Consider the following 19,757-nt stretch of genomic DNA (forward strand, 5'->3'; position numbering starts at 1 on the left):
GCATAATAAACTCAGGCATGTTCTTTTTTTTTTTCTTTATTCACCATCGAACATCCTACCCACTAGTGAAATGTACAGTATCCTCCAGTTCAATAATACATGTTATATTGCAAATTAAATAATACTCAACTTAGGCACAGTTGTGTTCTTCAGTAACTGACTTTACCCAGAGCCCATAGTCGGTTACAACACAGCTTCTTCTGTTCACAACATACATTTATATAAAATAATTTTTACTTTAGCATTCATCATTCAGAAAACGGATTAACAAGATCCACATCGTGTTATAATACCTCACAATGCCCATATTGAGTATATGGTGGTCAGTTCGGTATCCAGGCACATGATAGATCGTAGAAGCCACTAGATAGCTACTGAAGCCCCGAATGTAATGTATTTTGCAGCCACTTCACTGCTTCTGCCTTGGTAATGTGGACGAAAACCAAACGTAAGATATAATTCACATTCCATTATAGGCTGGTCCTCCGCTGCCCTCGGGCACCACCCAGTTGATGTTTTGGCTGGGGTCCTTAATGTCACAGGTCTTGCAATGAACACAGTTCTGAGCATTAATCTGCAACCTCATCCCATCCCCGGTCTCGAGGGGAACATACTCGTATACACCTAGTGAGAAGGGGAAGGAAGACAATTAAGCTTCCTCCACACAGTTTTATTGACTACATTCTATGCAAACTACCTCTAGTCTATACCATTATACCTAAGGATTCTGGTTGGCGGCAGCTACACCTGATTGCGAATAATAACTAACTTAATCTTAATTAGCAACTTATTCAACTCTAAAGCATACGTTGCAGTTTGAAGATGTGACAACCAATGACATGTTGGCTGCCTCCTCTTTATTTACTGTCACTATAAAAGTCACCAATGGTTCCCCATTAATCGGCTGCGATTACTTCAAGGGGGAAGAGATGCATTAGATCCAACATGTTTTGGTGGAAAACCAGGCGCGTGAGGGAGAGATGGCAACATCCCTGAACTGGCACTAGGTGCTACGTCAACAATTAAAGACCGACAGTAAAATAGTAAAGCAGAGACATAGTACTGTCTGCTAGCATGTGCATAATAGTGACATGTTATTGTGTAGGATGTGCCCGAGCGTTTTAACACATCCAGTACCTGCAGGACAGAAGCGCTGCTCCGGCCCGTCGTAGACAGCCAGGTTCCTGGCCACCGGGACGCTGTCGTCCCTCAGGGTGAGGTGGGCAGGCTGGTCCCCCTCATGGTTGGTTCCGCTCAGGGCCACCGAGGACAGCAGGTCGAAGCTCAGCTTGCCGTCGGGTTTGGGGTACTCGATGGGCGTACAGTCCTTGGCCGGTTTTAACTGGTCAGAGTCTAGGCCTGGGAAGAGGGTAATTGGTGATTGGGAAATGTCAACCACATAAAAAATGAAAATTTGATTAGTCTAGTGGCACATTCTAAGCTTGGGTGCTTCCCTGCTTCTGCAATGAAGATGGTGTGTTGATTAAGCCCATTCAGAGGCAGGGTTGGGTTAGCACTAGGTCAGATGAATCAAACTCTTACATCCTGTTTGTGATGTTGTGATGAGGTACCTGCAGGGTCGCACTGGGGAAATAATTCAGGCCGGGAAATGTATCCCCAGTCAGGTTACTTTTTAAGCCGGACTAGTGATCTTGTGACAATGTAACACTTTCAGTTTCGTAAACTTGAAATGAGCCAGTTAGCACGCCAGTCCACCGGGAAAACTCCCGGTGTTCCCGACGGCCACCCCCGACCCTGGGTACCTGCGTGTTTGAGTGTCCATGGCTCCTTCCCTCTGAGGATCCAGTAGAAGACGCCGGTGTAGATCATACCGCCGTACAGACCGAAGTAGTTATGGAAGGACGGTCGGATGTTCCTCACTGCATGCAGCTCTTTCCAGATCCAAGACTTCCTCAAGTTCTCCTCATATTCTGGTACATGAAGTCCTGAAGGGTCAAACACCACAGTAGGTATTGGTGTACATCTATCAACTTAGACATACAATCTTACATCACCAAACGGCTTACTTTGTTTTTAGTTAATTTAATAGGCCTAGAGTTTAGAGAGACTATAATGTAATCAGTACGACTGTTACATTCCCCCCCAAAAAAAAGACCATTATAGCTGGTGCTGGTTCGAAGTTACATAGACAAAAAAAAATAACATAACAGTTGGCTGAAATATATCCGGAGTGTTCTGGGTTTCACCTGCCGTCTCCGTCTCAAGGTTCTCATCCGTGACTTTGGAGAAGATTGCTTCTGCTGCCAGCATGCCACTCTTCATGGCCGTGTGGGTGCCTTTGATCTTCGGGACATTCATGAAGCCGGGACTGCAGCCTATCAGCAAGCCCCCGGGGAACGTCAGTTTGGGGAGGCACTGCGTGGAACACACAGACAGATGTGCCCGACCAATCAGAACCGGTGTTGACAGGCTGACGCGTTACCATACCTATCCAAGAAAATAAACCTAGCGATCCTTGCCTTAAGCCAAACAACAGGCACCCACACAAAGATGTACTTTCAAGATGTGCAGACAGCCACACGCCTACCTGAAAGCCTCCTTCGTTAAGAGCTCTGGCTCCGTAGGCGATTCTGGTTCCCCCTTCCAGAGTGGCAGCAACATAGGGATGGTGCTTCCAGCGCTGGAACTCTCTGAAGGGGCTGAGATAGGGGTTCGAGTAGTCCAGACCAACCTGGGTAGAGAGGAGAGGTCAAACTGGTTAAGGACTAAACAATAATGTACAGACTACACATGCATAACTATATTATGAAAAACATTTTTATTTTGATAGGAATATAGCCTATTGCTTAAAGATGACAAATATCTATGACGACGAGACTTAATTTAAGACATCTATCTTGAACACTCATATTGACAAAATTGTTGCTACTTTATTGACCCCCCCAGGGGGAAAATTGGCATTTCAGTAGTTGAACATTTCAGAAAGATTGGAAAGAAGAGAAAGACAAGATACAGAGTAACAGAAAGAAAGAGACACTAGATGAGGGGAAGGGGGGAGGAGCAGCATAACAAAATGGATATCAGGGCCTATATACACATCCAAATGTACAGTTACTGTGCAGTATATGATAGAATAAGATATATGGATATGTATATATGTACCAGCATACATTAAGTCTGTATAAATATATAAAACTGTACAAGTATATAAGTCTAGGAGTACATAATATATACAGTTTGTTTGCTTGCTTGTTTATTTGGATCTCTTTTAGCCCTATCTGGCTATTCTTTCCAAGAGTCCATTAAAATAATTTAATACAATAAAAAATAATAAAATACATAGTACAGTATAGATATACTGAACGATACATACACATGTACATACATCCAGGTTGTCTGGATACACATGTATACATACATACATACAAACATACATACATACATACATACATACATACGTGCACACATACATACATACATACATACATACATACATACGTGCACACATACATACATACATACATACATACATATTTGCATCTGGGTGGGATGGTCCAGATATGGACCAGATATGGACCAGATATGGACCAGATATGGTCCAGACATGGACCCTTACTGAACCTCCACATAGCGTGTGGTAGTTTGTCTGTTTTGCATCAGCGATAACAACCCTCCAGAAAACTCACTCACCACAAAGCCCAAGGCCACTAGGGGCTCCCCTTCATTCAGGTGGTAGAGGAAGGAGCCACCATAGGTGTTTCTGTTCAAGGGCCAGCCCACTGAATGCTCAACTCTGCCCGGACTCCATTTTGTTTCATCAATGGTCCATATCTAGGAAGCCATAATTAACACCATTCATTCATTGTAAATTAATTCATTTAAATGAACTGTAAACGTTCTAATGACTCATTCATGAATTCATAATTTAATTAATAGTATATACACACAATTATAATAATTAATTTTTTATTGTAAAAATAATTTAGCATGTCCATCTCCCTCAATAAAAATAAAATAAAATAAAAAGTTAATAGATCACCTCTAAAACATAAATAGGTATATTTCTTTAAACACGCCAAATTTGGAGATAACATATTTTATCCAATAGGAGCTGGGGGATCAGAGGGGGAGTTACCTCCTTTAGACCAATGGCATAAGTCTGTGGTTCGATGTTCTCCCTGAGGTTAAAGTGCCTGTAAAGCTGCTTGGCCAGGTGGCCATGGCAACCCTCTCCAAACACGGTCACTTTAGCATGGAGCTCCATTCCCCTCTCAAACACGTCCTGGGGAGGGAAGAAGCAGAATGTATTATCAACCAGATGTGTGCTTAATGTATTATCAACCAGATGTGTGCTCAATGTATTATCAACCAGATGTGTGCTCAATGTATTATCAACCAGATGTGTGCACTTGATCAAATCCAAAGTTGACCAAATACCTTGGGTGAACCGTCCTTAGCAATACCGACATCATTGGTGGCGATTCCTTTAACACTGCCATCTTCGTGAAACAAAACCTGAAAGACAATAAATAAACATATTGATGTGTGCTCAATTACAAAAACAGACCTTCAAATATCCTGCTCTAATATATTCACAACAGCCAATTACATAAATGTCATAAGAAACGCACGATGTTCCAGGACGACTCAATGTAATTTGTCGATAACTATTTGGGGAAATGCCACACGGAGTGAGGGGAGGGTACTTACCTCGGCTGCAGCGTAGCCAGGGTACAACTCTACCCCCAGCTCCTCCGCCTGCTCCCCCAGCCAGCGCACGAAGTTACCCAGCCTCACTATGTAGTTCCCATGGTTGTTCATGGGCAGACCTTAGGATATGAGCAGAACACAAAACCTGTGTGTCATGGTAGAGACAGACCCAAACGTTTGTTACAGAGCCTGGGTAGCCTTTTCCATCCACAGTCTACAGACAGCGTCCCGATATAATGCTGGGTTTTTCCTGTAATGCTTTTGTCTTAAACGTAAATATATTGTAGAATTTGAAGTTTGTAAATATAAGTAGCTTGTACATTTGTAAATTGAGTATTGAAGTTTCTGAATGGAGCATAATCTTGGAGCCGGCAGCAACATTTCACTGTAACTGTACATGTGACAAAGAAATCTTGAAGAGTTGTAAATATTGTTGATGTTGATGGCTGTTGCTATTTGAGGTGACCTTATAAATAGCAATTTACCTGGCAACATTGGGACAGGAATTCTGTATTTCTCTGTTAAAATCCCAAACACATCTTGGGTCACTGGTGTGTTCAATGGTGCCTAGGTAAGGATACAACACAAACCATGTTAATTAGCTCTATGTAGGCATGAACCAATTGCACTTTTCTTGGACAATTCCGATTTTTTTAAGAGTCGGACCTGCCGATTCCGATTTTGTCTGATTCAGATTTCTTTCAGTTCTTTCTAAGAACTATAATTGACAGCATACACAAACATGTAACCTTTCTTTAATGGAAAACTGAAATTCAATTGCATGTTCATAATAAAAACATTTGACTATTAAATAACTTAAATTTACTCCAAAACTACAATGCAAGTGATGTGAGCTGCCTCTCCTTGACTGACTCAAAAAAACTAAATCAAACAACGTGTAGTCTTAGTAGGCAACCAAACTTTTGAGTGTTATTCTCCCCATTCAGTCTCCTTGTGGGCACTTGTGTGTGTGTGTGTGTGTGTGTGGGAGAGACAGGCACTGGCTGAGCGAGGGAGACGGCCTCTGCTGATAATTCGCGAAAATGCTTCTTAGACATCGTATTGCAAGTTAGAAATGGAATGTTTATATAGCCTAAATAAATAGAACATTTATTTCCAGTACTGAATGGGATGTACTGTATGGATGGATCAGCCGGTCACCGATCTGCTGCAGCTGAAAATCGGCCAATTCCAGTCACCTGCCGATCTATCGGTGCCCCCCTAGCTCACTCACCCCTCTCTCCTTCCAGTCAGGAAAGAGCTCGTTGAGAGCAGAGGGCTCCAGACACGCCCCCGACAGGGTGTGGGCTCCGATCTGAGAAGCCTTTTCCACCAGGCAGACCCGGAGCTCCTTCTCCTGCTCGTTAGCCAGCTGCTTGAGTCGGATGGCTGCCGACAGACCGGCTGGACCGCCTCCCACTATCACCACATCGGCCTCATCTGCAAACCTCTCCATATCCACTTCTGCAGCGAGAGAATCACACACATGTATTATTTATTATTATTATTATTATTATTAATGAATGGTGGTTTAATATTGTTAATGTGCTTTTACAACAGCAAGTTTGGAGTGTTGGATTGCATTTGGTCATATGGTTCTACATGTGTAGGCTTTACCTTTATGACGAGAGGTGGCCAACTACTGTATGCGTATAGTAGTAGCCTATAGGTGGAAATTCATATTTTGAATGTCGAGTGACTCAGTAGCCTACCTTCCCATCGTGGGTCTTTCTCCCGTGGGTGGATTGTGTAGTGTGTTGTTATGCGAGGGGTGGAGGCTGATGAGCACTTCCATCTGGATGTGTACAACCGAGGCACAACGTGTTCTCCTTGCACCGTTTTCAAAACCCGCACACACCTCTGGGCTGCAAGAGACAAGAGCGGTCCGGTCAGTTCTGACTGTAACCATCTAGAGGATGATAAGGTAGCCAGGTCCCTGCCTGTTCAAAACAACTGCATGGGCTATATGTTAAGACAGGACAACCTCACAGGTCTAACTCTCTCTACTGCCCTCAGAATGGCTTTACTGTCATGACACCCGTTTTATACATTAAAATAGGAATAAGCCATGACATAGGTAGCTTTGCTTTACCTCTGTACTCTGAAATAGCAAAGCATACTATAAACTGATGTACTTGTATACCGACTAATAAGTTAGTGTCATGATAGCCCCATGTCGATGCTTCTTTTGCATCTGAAATAGCAGGTTAAGTCACCAGGTTTATACACAGTATATCTATAATATAATAATATAATATATATAGCCTAGCTAGCCAACCATATGGTGCAGAACATCTCTGTGGCAGGCAGACATGGATTCGACTACGGAGCGCCAGAGTAGTCAGATCACAATGCTAGCACGGTATAGTCCTTAAACCTCCAATTAATCAATATTTAAAGTATTTCTTTCGATTCAAGTTAACTAGCTAGTGACAGAACAAGCATAATATCACTAGTCTACCCCATTAAAACAAAAGCTAGTCGGCTAAATCAACTATTTATGTTGTGATTAATCTGATTGTGAACACTAACAGACACAAGGACACTCGGTTTAGTGACCTAGATTTGAGTTCACCTTTACCCTACATTAGCATACTGCTACATTAGCATACTGGCTCGCTAGCTAGACTATTAGTGCTAATTTAGATAGGATTGCATGCGTTCATACAACAAGCTAGCTAGTTAGTTAGCTGAGGGACTAAAAGCAGTAATGCATGCATTCAGATGAATTAGTGTCGGACACACTGTAACCATCTGGCTAGCTAACACAAGCTAAGCTAGCTAGCTCACTTTACCTTGAATTGAATATCTGCTAGCTGGAAACATTGTGTTAATGTGTCAGCCAGTAGTTGTCTAGCCAACAACAATCTTCTTTAAGTGTCTGGTTGATCCGACGAAGTGAACTCGATGCGTAGTCGTGTTATTGTGTAATTGTGTTGCCAAGTTTTTCCTGGGGAGCAAAATGTCTCATAACACAGACCTTCATGAGGGTGTAAATATGCGCAGGAGAGACGGTACCTGCGCAGAAGTAGATCTTGGTGCTAAAATTAGTAGGTTTCCAACCTAGATCTTTGGTTGGATGGATGGACTATATAGAGTGTCCCCTTATTAAGTTGTGGATGTGGTTGAAATGAGGATTCAACCTGTAGATTCCTGTTTATGGTTCTATACTATGTGTTCTTTGTGTGTTATTGTTGTTTGACTTGTACAGCACTTTGGTCAACTTTGTTGTTTTTAAATGTGCTCTATAAATAAAATGGTATGGTATGGTATGGTGGGACAGAATTTTAGCACATTGAGTCACACAATTAAATTTCTGTAGGCATATGTCAAATGTTAACTTTTTCATTTTTATTTGAGTAATTACAAGTGGTTATGTTTTCAAATGTTATCATCGAAATTGAATGAACATAATTTAAATAAGACGATACACACACAATACGACAAATAAATTATGTAAAGTCTATAGGCAACTTACTGGAATATCCTAATGTCAATCACAACAAATGAAGCTTCACGCACAATACAATAGGCCTACGGCACTAAAATACATTACGTCCATGGGCTTGCGGCCAAGTTAATATGAGGCTAGCAATTGATTTATTAAAACACCTAAACTCTACACGGGGGACTAAATGTGCATATTTTACTGTATTTTCAGAGACGCCCTAAGTAACACATTATACATTTCGTACATTGCATTGTGGAAATGCTACAGTTAAGACCTTTGAACAGCCTGTCATGTATTTGAGAAAATGCACCCAGCTGTTATCAAAGAAGACTGTCCAACTTTGAAGTAATGATATTACCTGCAATGGTAAATGGCAACCCTGTATATAATGACATCAATACAGCAGTACATTAAAGAACACACCAGTACATGGTAAACTATTTACTAAACAATTTTCACTGAAAAAAAAGTTCATGAAAAACATGTTCAGTCTGTGACAGCTAATTACACAGATTTATAATTATTAGGCTAGTATTTTATGCAATAATGCACTGCACAGTACATCTGGAGTGTGACAACAAAGTACATGGGAATAACGTGATAAACCGTAAAAAAAATATTCATTTTGACCCTATAAGCATGATGTAAACATACTCTTGAACACGTCTTCACTGACACAAATCACAGCTCAGTGTGGGAGTTGTGATGGGCGGGTGTGCAGGGATGCGACTAAATCCCATTCATGCTCTCTACGGTGATGAGTTGTGATTTGCCTGATGTGCAGGATGTTTCTGACGGGTGCGCCGGGCAGTCGGGCGAGGCGGGGGTCTGACCGTTCTCCTGAAGCGGCCACATCTCCTGACAGGTGAACGAAGGGCGGTGAGCCAGATGACCGCCCACCAGGGGTCTCCTTTGCCGGTAGTTGTCCCACACCTGCAGGATGGTCTCTTTGAACGGCCGCGTGGTGAGTGTGTAGAGGATGGGGTTAAGTGCGCTGTTGATGGGCAGAATGAATATCACCACCCACGAGCTGATTGTTCCTGTTGAGTTGGACAAAAATGGAGACAAAGATGAGACAAAGATGACAAGATAGAGGTGGCAGGTGTTCTCTGAGGCTAGTCTGTCTGTATGTGGCCATTTTCATGTGGAATCAAAATTCTGTATGAATCTCGATAAGCTTGCACACATTATCAGGTAAACTGATAATGTGTGCATAGCATTCTCCCCCCTCCCTCAACACATTACAGCACTAATGAAAATATACAGTTGTTGACCACATTGAAACTCCTACCTGGAATCTTCACCTGCAAAAGAGAGAGGATCTTGAGAACAAAGATGGGTATCCAGCAGAGAGAGTCTGTGATGACTATGGAGAAGAACCTCTTGGCTATGGTCACCTCCTTTCTGATATGGTTACTGTACTTCGTCGTCTGTGTCCCCGTCCTTTGAATGCTGTAGAACATACTTCCATACGATAATACTATGATAAGGAACGCCACCAAGTTCAGACCTGTTGGGGGAAAAAACATTTTAAGGTCCTTGGACCTAAAAACACCCATCATGATGCCTGTTCATGAGATTGTATTGATCTACATTACATTACAATCATTTAGCAGACGCTTTTATCCAAAGCGACTAACAACAATTGCAATGTACTACTACTTGCCAGAACTCACAAGTGCATCTTCTTTCTAAAACAAGTGACTACGAGCATAATCTAGTGCTGAAGGCAAAGTGCAACAATAGCATAAGCTAGTGCTGAAGGCAAAGTGCAAGAATAGCAATATAAAATACAATAGCTAATAGGTACTAATCTAAGGAACTTCTGAAATGCTAAGTGAAACAGCCTAAGGAATCATACTGGTCTTTATTTTATTTTTTTACCCAGAAGAAATAAGCCAGGGCAAGAAAGGCTAATTATCATCTTTTATTTAGGAAATTGCTGTAGACTGCAAGACATATATCTATCTATTTATATATCTATAATTATTTTTATTTTTTATTTTAAGCACTTACGAATACTGTGTACTCATCAAAGTATAAGGCTGACCTAGTCAGGTAACTCCCACCCACCCAGGAAGATGACAATGGAGTACACCTGTGCCCCCGTGGTCTCGGGCTGCTCCGAGTGCAGGGGGAAGCAGACCCCGTTGGTGCCGTAGAAGTTCCGGAACAGTCCTTTGCAGGCCAGCGGCAGGAAGGCAATGATGAACCCGAACACCCAGATGCAGAACAGAATACTGACCGTCCTCCTCCTACCAGGTGTGAGGTACTGGAAGGGGTAGACGATGCACACGTACTTCTCCAAGGTGAGGTAGGTGAGGAGCAGGACCGAGACCTCCGTGGACAGCATGGCCAGCGAGCCGATGACCTGACACTGGACGCTGTCCATCCAGGCCTGTGCATGCCGGTTGTACTCGCCGCGGAACTTGAGGTCATAGGCGGCGATCATGAACAGATAGATGCCCATCAGCCCGTCAGCGCCTGTGTGAGGACAAGGGGAGATAGGCATGCGGCAGCTGATCAGACTTGGATTAAAAGTGCCTCTTTTAGACTGAACTCATGCTTTTTCTATACATTTGAGGCCTATAGATGAATGCCCCTATATGTCCGTTTGGGTTTTTTGGAGAGAGCTTGTTCAGTAACAGATGTACAGGAACATGTACAGTTTTTGTGTAACCAAAACCAAACTATGAACAGTGCAACAGAATGCTATTACAATGTTATTCCATAGTAATTGCTGTCTTATATAAATGCAAAGCATCATTCGGGTGAACTATCCCCTTAAGTGTGAGATAAGCTTATATCAGTGTCTTACAGCATAGGGAGATGATGCACATGGCGTGGAGCTTGTTCTCCGACCGGATGTAGGAGCGCATACAGATGACGAAGATGTTCCCGAAACAGGTGGTGGCTGACACCACCCATACGAAGACCCTCAGCACGATGTTGGCCAGAAGATCCTCGAAGGATGAGATACCATCTGTGTTGGGCTTGCAGCTTCGCACGTGAGGAGCGTAGCCACAGTACTGGAACTTCTTGAAATAGCTGAATAGAAGAAGATTAAAGGATTAGTGTGCTATTTTGGACATTTAGCCCTATTTGTGGACCATGAACCTGAAACATAGAGACCATAATTTCACTGGCTGATGAAGTATTGAGCTAGCTGTAGTTTTTCCTGCAGGTTCTCACTGAGCTACAGTACAATGGAAGTCAATGGAAGTCAATGAGGCATACGTAAATGCATTGGAAAAACTATGATAAATGCTTTTCCAAGATGGGAAGCACAGGGTGTAATCTTACCAGTCTCAATATCCACTCCTGTGAAATGTATCACAATCTGATATTTTTATGTGTTTGGCATGACTTGGACATAAGCATTCTCCTGGCGCTTGTTTTTGAAGCTTCAGATAGGAATAATTAAAGGTGCAGTATGTGGTTTGTGACTTCCTGTTAAACACAATCCCTTATCCTCCCCTCAGGCTGTCATTTTCAATGTTATTTGTTGATAGTACTTTAATCTTTCCTCTAATCTTTCCTCAAATGTTATGATGAAAAGACACATCTGCTGAATCTGGTAATCTTAAAAGATGATGATGAAGTATTTGAAGTACTTACATGTGAGTCAGGTGTTTGAGAGGTTCAAACATCCTTTGTTGTATGTTCCCAATTTCAATTCCTTCTATGCTCCTGAAGAACACAAATCATCTCACTTCAGGGACTGTGAGAGTACACACACACACACACACACACACACGCACACACACACACAAAATGCAACTACAAACAGTTTGCATTCCAGAGCACACTTTGCTAAATATTCTTCCCACAAAGCCTTTCACAAGGTGCCTTTCGGAAAATAGCTTTGAAGTGTGATCTAGCTTTTTGTTTCCTGTCAGATAACACAAATTAGATCATTTATATTGTTTGGATGAATAAGTGCACTTTGATCCAAAGGGAAAACAAGTTTACCACACAATTTCCAAATTACAGGTTGTGTGTCATGATGTGTCATGATTCAGATAAAAGGAAACGAATAGTAGAGAATGACATGACTTAGGTGAGGAGCAGGAAGAGAAGGGTACACGCCCATGAATAGGAATAAGAGATAGACAACCACCACAGCACATCTCTTAAACGTTGATTTTGCATTTGAATAACCTGCAAGGTAGGCAGGCCAACATGCACAGTATAGTTCCACACTGAACAACAGGTTTGGTGGTCCCATGTTTGAAACATTGTTAAATTATCAACTTACTTATTGTGTCTTACATTCCAAGCTCATGAGTCATCTTCATATTAAAGGTGCAACAGTCAATATTTTGATTACATTATAAAAACAAAAAAAATAAAACGAACACTAACAAGGCTTGTGAGCCACTAGTATCAGGACTCCTATTCGCTCCCGCCTCCCAACATGCAGTGCGGCATCAATATCATAATACTATTGACTCACAAGCCTTGTTAGAGGTGGAACCAGCAGGTACACAAAAGGTTCATTTCGGACCTGTCAAAAATGTTTAAATGATCAATTAAAATAATTGTTTGGGGGGGGAAAGAAATACTTTTATTTCACACCTTTCTAATAGCTCTGTGGGTGTATTATTATTATTATAATTACTATTATTATTATTATTATTATTATTATTATTTTACAAGTGATTAATCATAATCTTGACTATTGCACCTTTAAGCATGGAATGATCACACAATAATCTATTTTACAAGTCTGCCCATCTATGCAAAAGAAAAAAAAAACAGGCTAGGCCTAGAGTATACTTACAATGACTTCAGTTCATGCAAGTCATCAAAGTGGTCAACTTGTAGATCCACAATGGGATTATATGATATGTTCCTGCAGAGGAGAAGAGAGTACTATTGAAGTAGCGATTGGTGCAAAATTGTTTTATGCATACTTTCATTAAAATCAAATTCATCAAAATATTATAGTACGGTCTGTACATATTACTGGTCAAACTCTCCCCCAAAAATCCAGACCGACATATATGGTTATTTGTCTATAGGCTTCGTTTAAGTACCAATAATCGATTTCCTTCCGCTAGATGGCAGTTAGAGACTTGTTTAAAATGAAAGGTCTAAAACGTATAATATGTACGTTTAAGGAACAGGGGTGGAGCAAAGTTAGGTATAGGTATAGGTATAGGTACTGCATTTGTAACGCGCTCCCCATCCAGTTGTTACACTGGCCCGGAGCGCCATTCACACACCAATGGCGGCAGCTGCCATGCAAGGCGCTTGCCTGCTCATTGTGAGCAATTTATTTAAGTTATGGGCCATAATTTGACAACACAGGCAGAAATGCTGTAATAAGAAGTGTGGTGACTTGTAGGGGTGAGTCGTCAAAGTAGGAAGCTATTAGGATCCTTTGGCTCAATGAAACAATCTGATATCAGGTGATTTTAATTAGTTTTGACAAAACATTAAGAAAAAAGTATTGCAGCTTTAGTCATGTCATGCGTGAGAATAACTCACAGTTGGAGTAAATCTTCCAAATGAACAAAGAGATTGGGTGGAATCCCCACCAGTCTGTTGTTGGACAGATCTCTGCAGAGACAAAGACATTCCTATTGCAATACACAAACATTGGAAATGTGGAGCGATTTACATACAGGGTAAATGGTAATGGTAAGTGGACTGCACTTATATAGCGCTTTTATCCAAAGCGCTTTACAGTGGCCTCTCATTCACCCACACATTCACACACGACACGCGGCAGCTACCATGCAAGGTGCTAACTAGCCTGCTCATAGGAGCAATTTGGGGTTCAGTGTCTGTCCAAGGACTCTTCGACATGTGGACAGGAGGCGGGATTCGACCCTACGATCATTGGACCTGCTCTACCACTGAGCCAAAGCCGCCCCGCTAACTAACTAAACTAGCTAACTAGCTAAAACTACTTTACCACATGCTGCAGATCTCTCTATTATTTTTGGGGCTTTTTTAATGCTGTGTAAGATAGAAATGATAGTTGTGTATGAGGATATACTAGACAATATGAGCTTACAATTCCCCAAGTTTTTGTAGAAGTGAAAAAGCCTGTTCATGTATTTGGCTGATTCTGTTCCGCTGTAAAACACTAGAGGAGAGAGTAGGAATAAAACATAGAGAATGAGAGGGTTAATAAAAGAATGATGGGGTTAATACAATTGCAACTGCAACAGATTGTTTGTATGTTGATATTATACATAGGCCTCATGAATACAAAGTGTGTCTATAAATCTGACTGTTGGGTGTTAATTATACTGTTATATTGTTATATATGTTAATTATAATGACTGTATAATGGGTTACATTTCCAGAAAAGGGGATATGAGTCCACAGGATGACTGGGCTGTATTTATTCATACTCACAGCACTGTCAACATGTTGCATGAGCAGAATGTTACATTTCCAACATTTTCAATTTCATTTCCCTCCATGTCCCTGCAATACACACACACACACACACACACACACAAACACACACACTTAAAATGCTTATTGACGTGGATGCCAGGAAATTTGATTTAGATTTTCTGATTTTAAACTCACAGCCAGTTCAATCTTGGCATTTCCAGGCATATGTCATCCAGGTTTGACAGAAAATTGTTCAACAAAACGCTGAAATACAGAAAAACACAGAGTAGACATGATTTATTTGCTGATCAAAGACTCATTGCCAATCTGAATGAATCAACATCGGCCCTTAATGGCCAACCTTCAATAAAGTGACTGAAAAAAGACCATAGATTGGAAGCAAACATTTACAACTCAAGTAGATACAGGCTGAAATGAAACTCACAGAAGAACCAGCGATCGTAATCCTGAAAAGGTCAGGGAGGATATTTGATGGATATTGTTGTTTTCAAGAATCCTACAACCAAAGCACAGAGTATATCTTATTTTCATACTAAGTGAAGTATTTCTGATGTTGGTTCAAAGTATAGAACATGAACACAACATTCGTATTCAGGTGTGGCCGACAAGCTTTGCGCTTCCAAATAAAATCATGCAAACTGCTTGTTGGTGTGAGTACACACACACACACACACACACACATATGTGTGTATCTAAATATTTTAAAGCCCTAAATAGCAAACATACAACCACTCCAGTTGGTGTAGGTCCTGAAACACCCCTGGCATCAGAACGGATATCTTGTTGTAGCTTAAATATCTGAGGAGAAAGCATTTAATCATCAACTTTAACTAATGTTATAAAATAGTGATTTAAGCATTGCTACATTGCCAGAGTTTACAAACAACACCAACCCTTAACTGTTTTAAAGTTTTACATGACACAGTCTACAGTACTGACATCTAAAACAGTACACTTACAATCTTGTTAAATTGTACAGTCCTCTGAATGCTTTGGGGCTAACGGCTCGGATTCTGTTGTGTTGAAGATATCTGAGGTAGAAAGATTCAGTAGGATAAAATACATTTGTGTATGAATGGCACAGTTGTGAAAGCTGCTGGTAAGGGACTTAATCAAATACCAGGCCCAGAAAATCCCTTCACAGAAGTTTGATCACATTTTGTCCACTACTATATAACTTCACTGATCGCCAACATTGTTTTCCAAGCCAGCCAGCTAACTAGCTACTACCTAAAAGGGGTAGTTCAGAATTTTGCTCTATACCACCGTTTTGGTCATACAATGGATGTGGATGGGCACCGAGAAAAATCATTCAAAAAACATGTTCAACTCTCAAACGCCCAATCAGAGGCACTGGTGGCTGTCCATCGAGTGTTTTCAGCTACAAAAATGATTTTGAAATAATTACAGCATTCAACCTACTTGAGATGCATTTTAGGGCATCTTATGGTAAATAACGGTAATAAGGTAAATCACATCTAAAATACAGTGAATAATTCAACAACTTACAGTTTCTGAAGGCTCTGGTACTTATAGAAAATATCTGCGTTCAGCTTCCGGAGTCTGTTCCTTTGGAGGGACCTGGGGTAGGTGAAGAGGTCATGAGGTCATTCTGAGGTAAGATGTTTGTGAAAAGAATGAGCTTCCACTCAATTGTGTTTCATTGAAATGCCTAGTCGCTTTATACAAATACTTTTAATTTAGCACTTTTATCCAGAGCAACATACAATAATTTGAGCTACTGTTGGGATTAAGTACCTTGCTCAAGGACTGATCAGATGTTCTAACCACTGGGCGACCTACCGGCCCAGTTTATTCCTGAAGATCAATTATGTATTTAAGATTTCAACAGATTTCATTTATAATATTGACACATCATTCAAAATGCCAACAACTCAAAATCCCTGATAACATTTATAAGGACTGTCCCCATTAGTGTATTCTTAATTTTTTTCTTCTTTACTCTTTCCTTTTGCCTGGGTTATTTGTATTTATTACAGATAATCTCCGCTCGCATGTGGCTACCAACGCTGGGAGCTCACTGTCGGAGTGAGCATAGGTGAGCACGTGCGAGTAGCTGGCGAATTTGTATCTTCCACTTATTTTGCATTTTAGAACTTTCTCTCTTTTGTCTGGATTATTTGTACTTATTACTTATAGATTTTTACGATTATTCGTGATTATTATGCTCAAGTGAGGAAAGAAGCAACAAGTGTATCTATGCATGTTTATGCGGTTGGTTTGACAGAAACAGAGACAAACCTCAGTGGAAAGACTCATTATCTGGCTATGGAGTCATTTTGCTCTCTCACATGCTGACGAGGGGGGCGGGGGTGCGACCAACTCATATTGTGGCCAACTGATATTGTGGCCAACTCACATCACAGCCAACTCACATCATGGTGATGTTCACAGCCACCGCAGGGATCTCTTGAAGCTGCGTCCCGTCACAGTCCAGCTCCAAGTCTCGGCACTGGCAGCGCTCGGGGACGGACCCTAGCACTGGTGTGTGTGGGGTGGGGTGGGGTGGGGTGGGGTGGGGTGGGGTGGGGTGGGGTGGGGTGGGGTGGGGTGGGGTGGGGTGGGGTGGGAGGGAGGAGGAGGGGGGCAGAGGAAGAAAACCACACACACCATCATCCATACTGCAAGGCCTAGTCTGAGAAACATCATATAAAACCTGTCTCAAACCTCCCTCCGTAAAATCGTTTTTGCCCGGCCCTGGAATCTTCATCAGCAAATACAGATTATAGGTCAATATCCTTACGAGGTAATTGGTTTCACTGTGTGCATGACCGGTTTCCTAATCAAAAAGTTTGCAGAGACAATTATCTAGCCATGGAAAACAATATTCCTTACAGAAAGTCTAATTATCAATCATGTCTGAAGTGAATACTCAATTTACTGTCATCAAAAATAAGTAAAATACACAATATATCCATGCAAATCTCATCTGCATATTTGTCCTTTAAGTAGGTATACACAGTGACAAGCTGCTATTTACTCACAGCATATGTTGGACTTTGTTCCAATATCGTTGTTGGGGACGCCAAAGTACTCGTCGAGGAGATGAGGCCACCCGTTGTTGTCGCCTAAAAAATAGGATGTGGGCACATAATCACACCTGAGAGCTTCTGTCAGAGTACCCGGGGGAAAGGTCTATGCTGAGTGACTCTCATACTTTTAATTTATAATTCAATGTAGCATTCTCTGCCTACCAGTTACTACTACTCAGACTGCATTAACCGTGCATTCAACTAAATACATGACAACACTGTCTTATTGAGAAAACAGTTAAAAAGGGGCCCAGATCTTATGAAATTGAGCTAGCTTGCCTTCTAATCTATATCTTATCTGTTCCAAGTGCAAAGTGGTCCCCATCCTACAGACTATTATTATTATTATTATTATTATTATTATTATTATTATTATTATTATTATTATTATTATTATTATTATTAATGACTGGCACTTAACAGTTATTTATCTATAGGAACTATACAATTATATGTATCTTTTTTTTTTTTTTACTGCTGCTTGTTTTTAATGTATATGGTATGTTGATCTGCTCTCTGACATACAGTATAACTACAGTACCTTGCCTGTGAGTTTTTATGTTGTGTCAGTATGGGATGGGTATAAACTGCTAATGACTTTCCCAATTGGGACTAATAAACTTGAATCATTGCCTCTGCCCTAGTGACAGCGTCACAGCCAGGATTACACAGAAACTACCAGAACAATTTAATCTCATGAAACTCGGTGGACGGTTGTAGAGGCGTGGGTGGAGGTCTGTGAACTTTCAGCACCATTTCTAGTTTATTTATTAGTTTGTTAGCAGGATGACACAAAAACTACCTGACCCCTTATAAAGCAGTGATCAGTAGATGAATAACAGTGACCAGGGTGTTGGTAACTCACCACAGTTCTCTTCATCCGCCTCATTCCCACAGTCGTCAACGCCGTTGCAATGCAGGAGCTGCGGGAGACACGTGCTGAGGTCGCCACAGGGGAAATATCCAAGAGGACAGTTCGCCTTCTCCGAGATGTTGAGCAAAGTAAACACAGCTGAAAATTAAAGTGCAGGATCACAATTTCAAACTCATCGTCTTTACTCACAAGTGAACAAGTGAATGGCACAGATGAATGAAGAGCCCTCATGAACAAAGAAAGATGTGGCTGAACTATCTCTCTCACTTTGTTACCCGTGGGGGAATCTGAGGAGATCTTGTTCATCATGCATTTCTCTAGAACATTTCAATGCTTTCCTTCCTTGTTTCAATTAGCAGTTAAATACAGAGATATTGAGATTTGAGAATATATTAAATATTAAGCGGATTCCCTGTGTTCAGCTGACGTTATTTATGGTTAATAGTGTTTACTTTCTCTCTCTCTCTCTCTCTCTCTCTCTCTAAAGCCTTGCTGAGTAATGCAGACCATGGCTTGTCCTTTATCTTTGAAATAATCGGTTATTTATAAAATGCACTGTATATCACCAGACGCCATTATAAATCTACTTTGTTGCATTGGCAAGGGTCCCACAACCACCATACTCATTTCCTTAAACGTATATAAACGTCTGTGTGTGCACATCTCTTGATTCATGACTGACATGATACTTACCAACTCGTTCTCAAGGAGGGATAAAACAAACGCAGAGCTGTGCAGACTTGAAGCAGTGCCTGGCTAGTGATCGGTCATTATTTGCTAGTGATCGGTCATTATTTACAGTGGGCAGACGTCCATTTCAGCCAGGCTTGAAGTGGGAGCCATTTCAGTCAGTCATATCCCTCTCTGATCCCATCAGACAAACTCCATCTCCGAAATAGTGCACAATAGAGACGGACACTAACAGCTTTGAAATTAGAGTTCACCAAGTCCCCCTGTCAAGTCCCCCTGGCCAAACGCCCTCATCCTGACTGACTCAATAACATGTTTAGGTGGCAGTGTGGCAACAATGATTTTGTAGAGATTGCATCCCAACACTAAGTAATGACATATAAAGGATCCGGGGGCTTGGAGAACTCTGAACAATCAATGGTATTCTTTATTTACCAGTAATGAACAGCTAGACAAGGAAACTGCTCCTGCACTACGCCGTCACAAGATGTCAACTTCAGTCAGTTCATAAAAGAACAAACTGCTCCATAAAAGAGGCTTTGACCTCATCACATTCCCAGTCCCCTCGCCATGAACATTTGTGAAGATGAAACAGTTCCAGCCTTTCCAAAGTCAAAAGACCATAACAAGCATGACCCTT

At 41.3% G+C, this 19,757-nt stretch overlaps 2 protein-coding genes across 2 annotated transcripts; both read right to left on the reverse strand.

Moving 5' to 3' along the window:
* Positions 1 to 87: 87 nt before the first annotated feature.
* Positions 88 to 7,619, reverse strand: etfdh (electron transfer flavoprotein dehydrogenase). The gene is made up of 13 exons (XM_084459657.1): positions 7,467 to 7,619; positions 6,384 to 6,536; positions 5,906 to 6,135; positions 5,157 to 5,238; positions 4,672 to 4,790; positions 4,399 to 4,476; positions 4,097 to 4,243; positions 3,652 to 3,792; positions 2,549 to 2,692; positions 2,208 to 2,376; positions 1,764 to 1,946; positions 1,138 to 1,359; positions 88 to 624 (listed from the first exon to the last, which is right to left on the reverse strand). The coding sequence occupies exons 1-13, from the start codon at positions 7,495 to 7,497 to the stop codon at positions 461 to 463; spliced, it is 1,863 nt and encodes a 620-aa protein (XP_084315783.1). The 5' UTR covers positions 7,498 to 7,619; the 3' UTR covers positions 88 to 460.
* Positions 7,620 to 8,851: 1,232 nt separating this feature from the next.
* Positions 8,852 to 18,733, reverse strand: rxfp1 (relaxin family peptide receptor 1; the record flags this gene model as incomplete). Its single annotated transcript, XM_084459553.1, has 18 exons — positions 8,852 to 9,162; positions 9,414 to 9,632; positions 10,196 to 10,606; positions 10,941 to 11,170; positions 11,741 to 11,812; positions 12,906 to 12,977; positions 13,616 to 13,687; positions 14,148 to 14,219; positions 14,495 to 14,566; positions 14,675 to 14,743; positions 14,925 to 14,996; positions 15,227 to 15,298; positions 15,460 to 15,531; positions 16,010 to 16,081; positions 16,897 to 17,002; positions 17,506 to 17,589; positions 18,419 to 18,565; positions 18,703 to 18,733. The coding sequence occupies 18 exons, from the start codon at positions 18,731 to 18,733 to the stop codon at positions 8,852 to 8,854; spliced, it is 2,256 nt and encodes a 751-aa protein (XP_084315679.1).
* Between the last annotated feature and the right edge of the window lie 1,024 nt (positions 18,734 to 19,757).

Source organism: Borostomias antarcticus, assembly GCF_949987555.1.
Source record: "Borostomias antarcticus genome assembly, chromosome: 28".
Lineage (NCBI taxonomy): Eukaryota > Metazoa > Chordata > Actinopteri > Stomiiformes > Stomiidae > Borostomias > Borostomias antarcticus.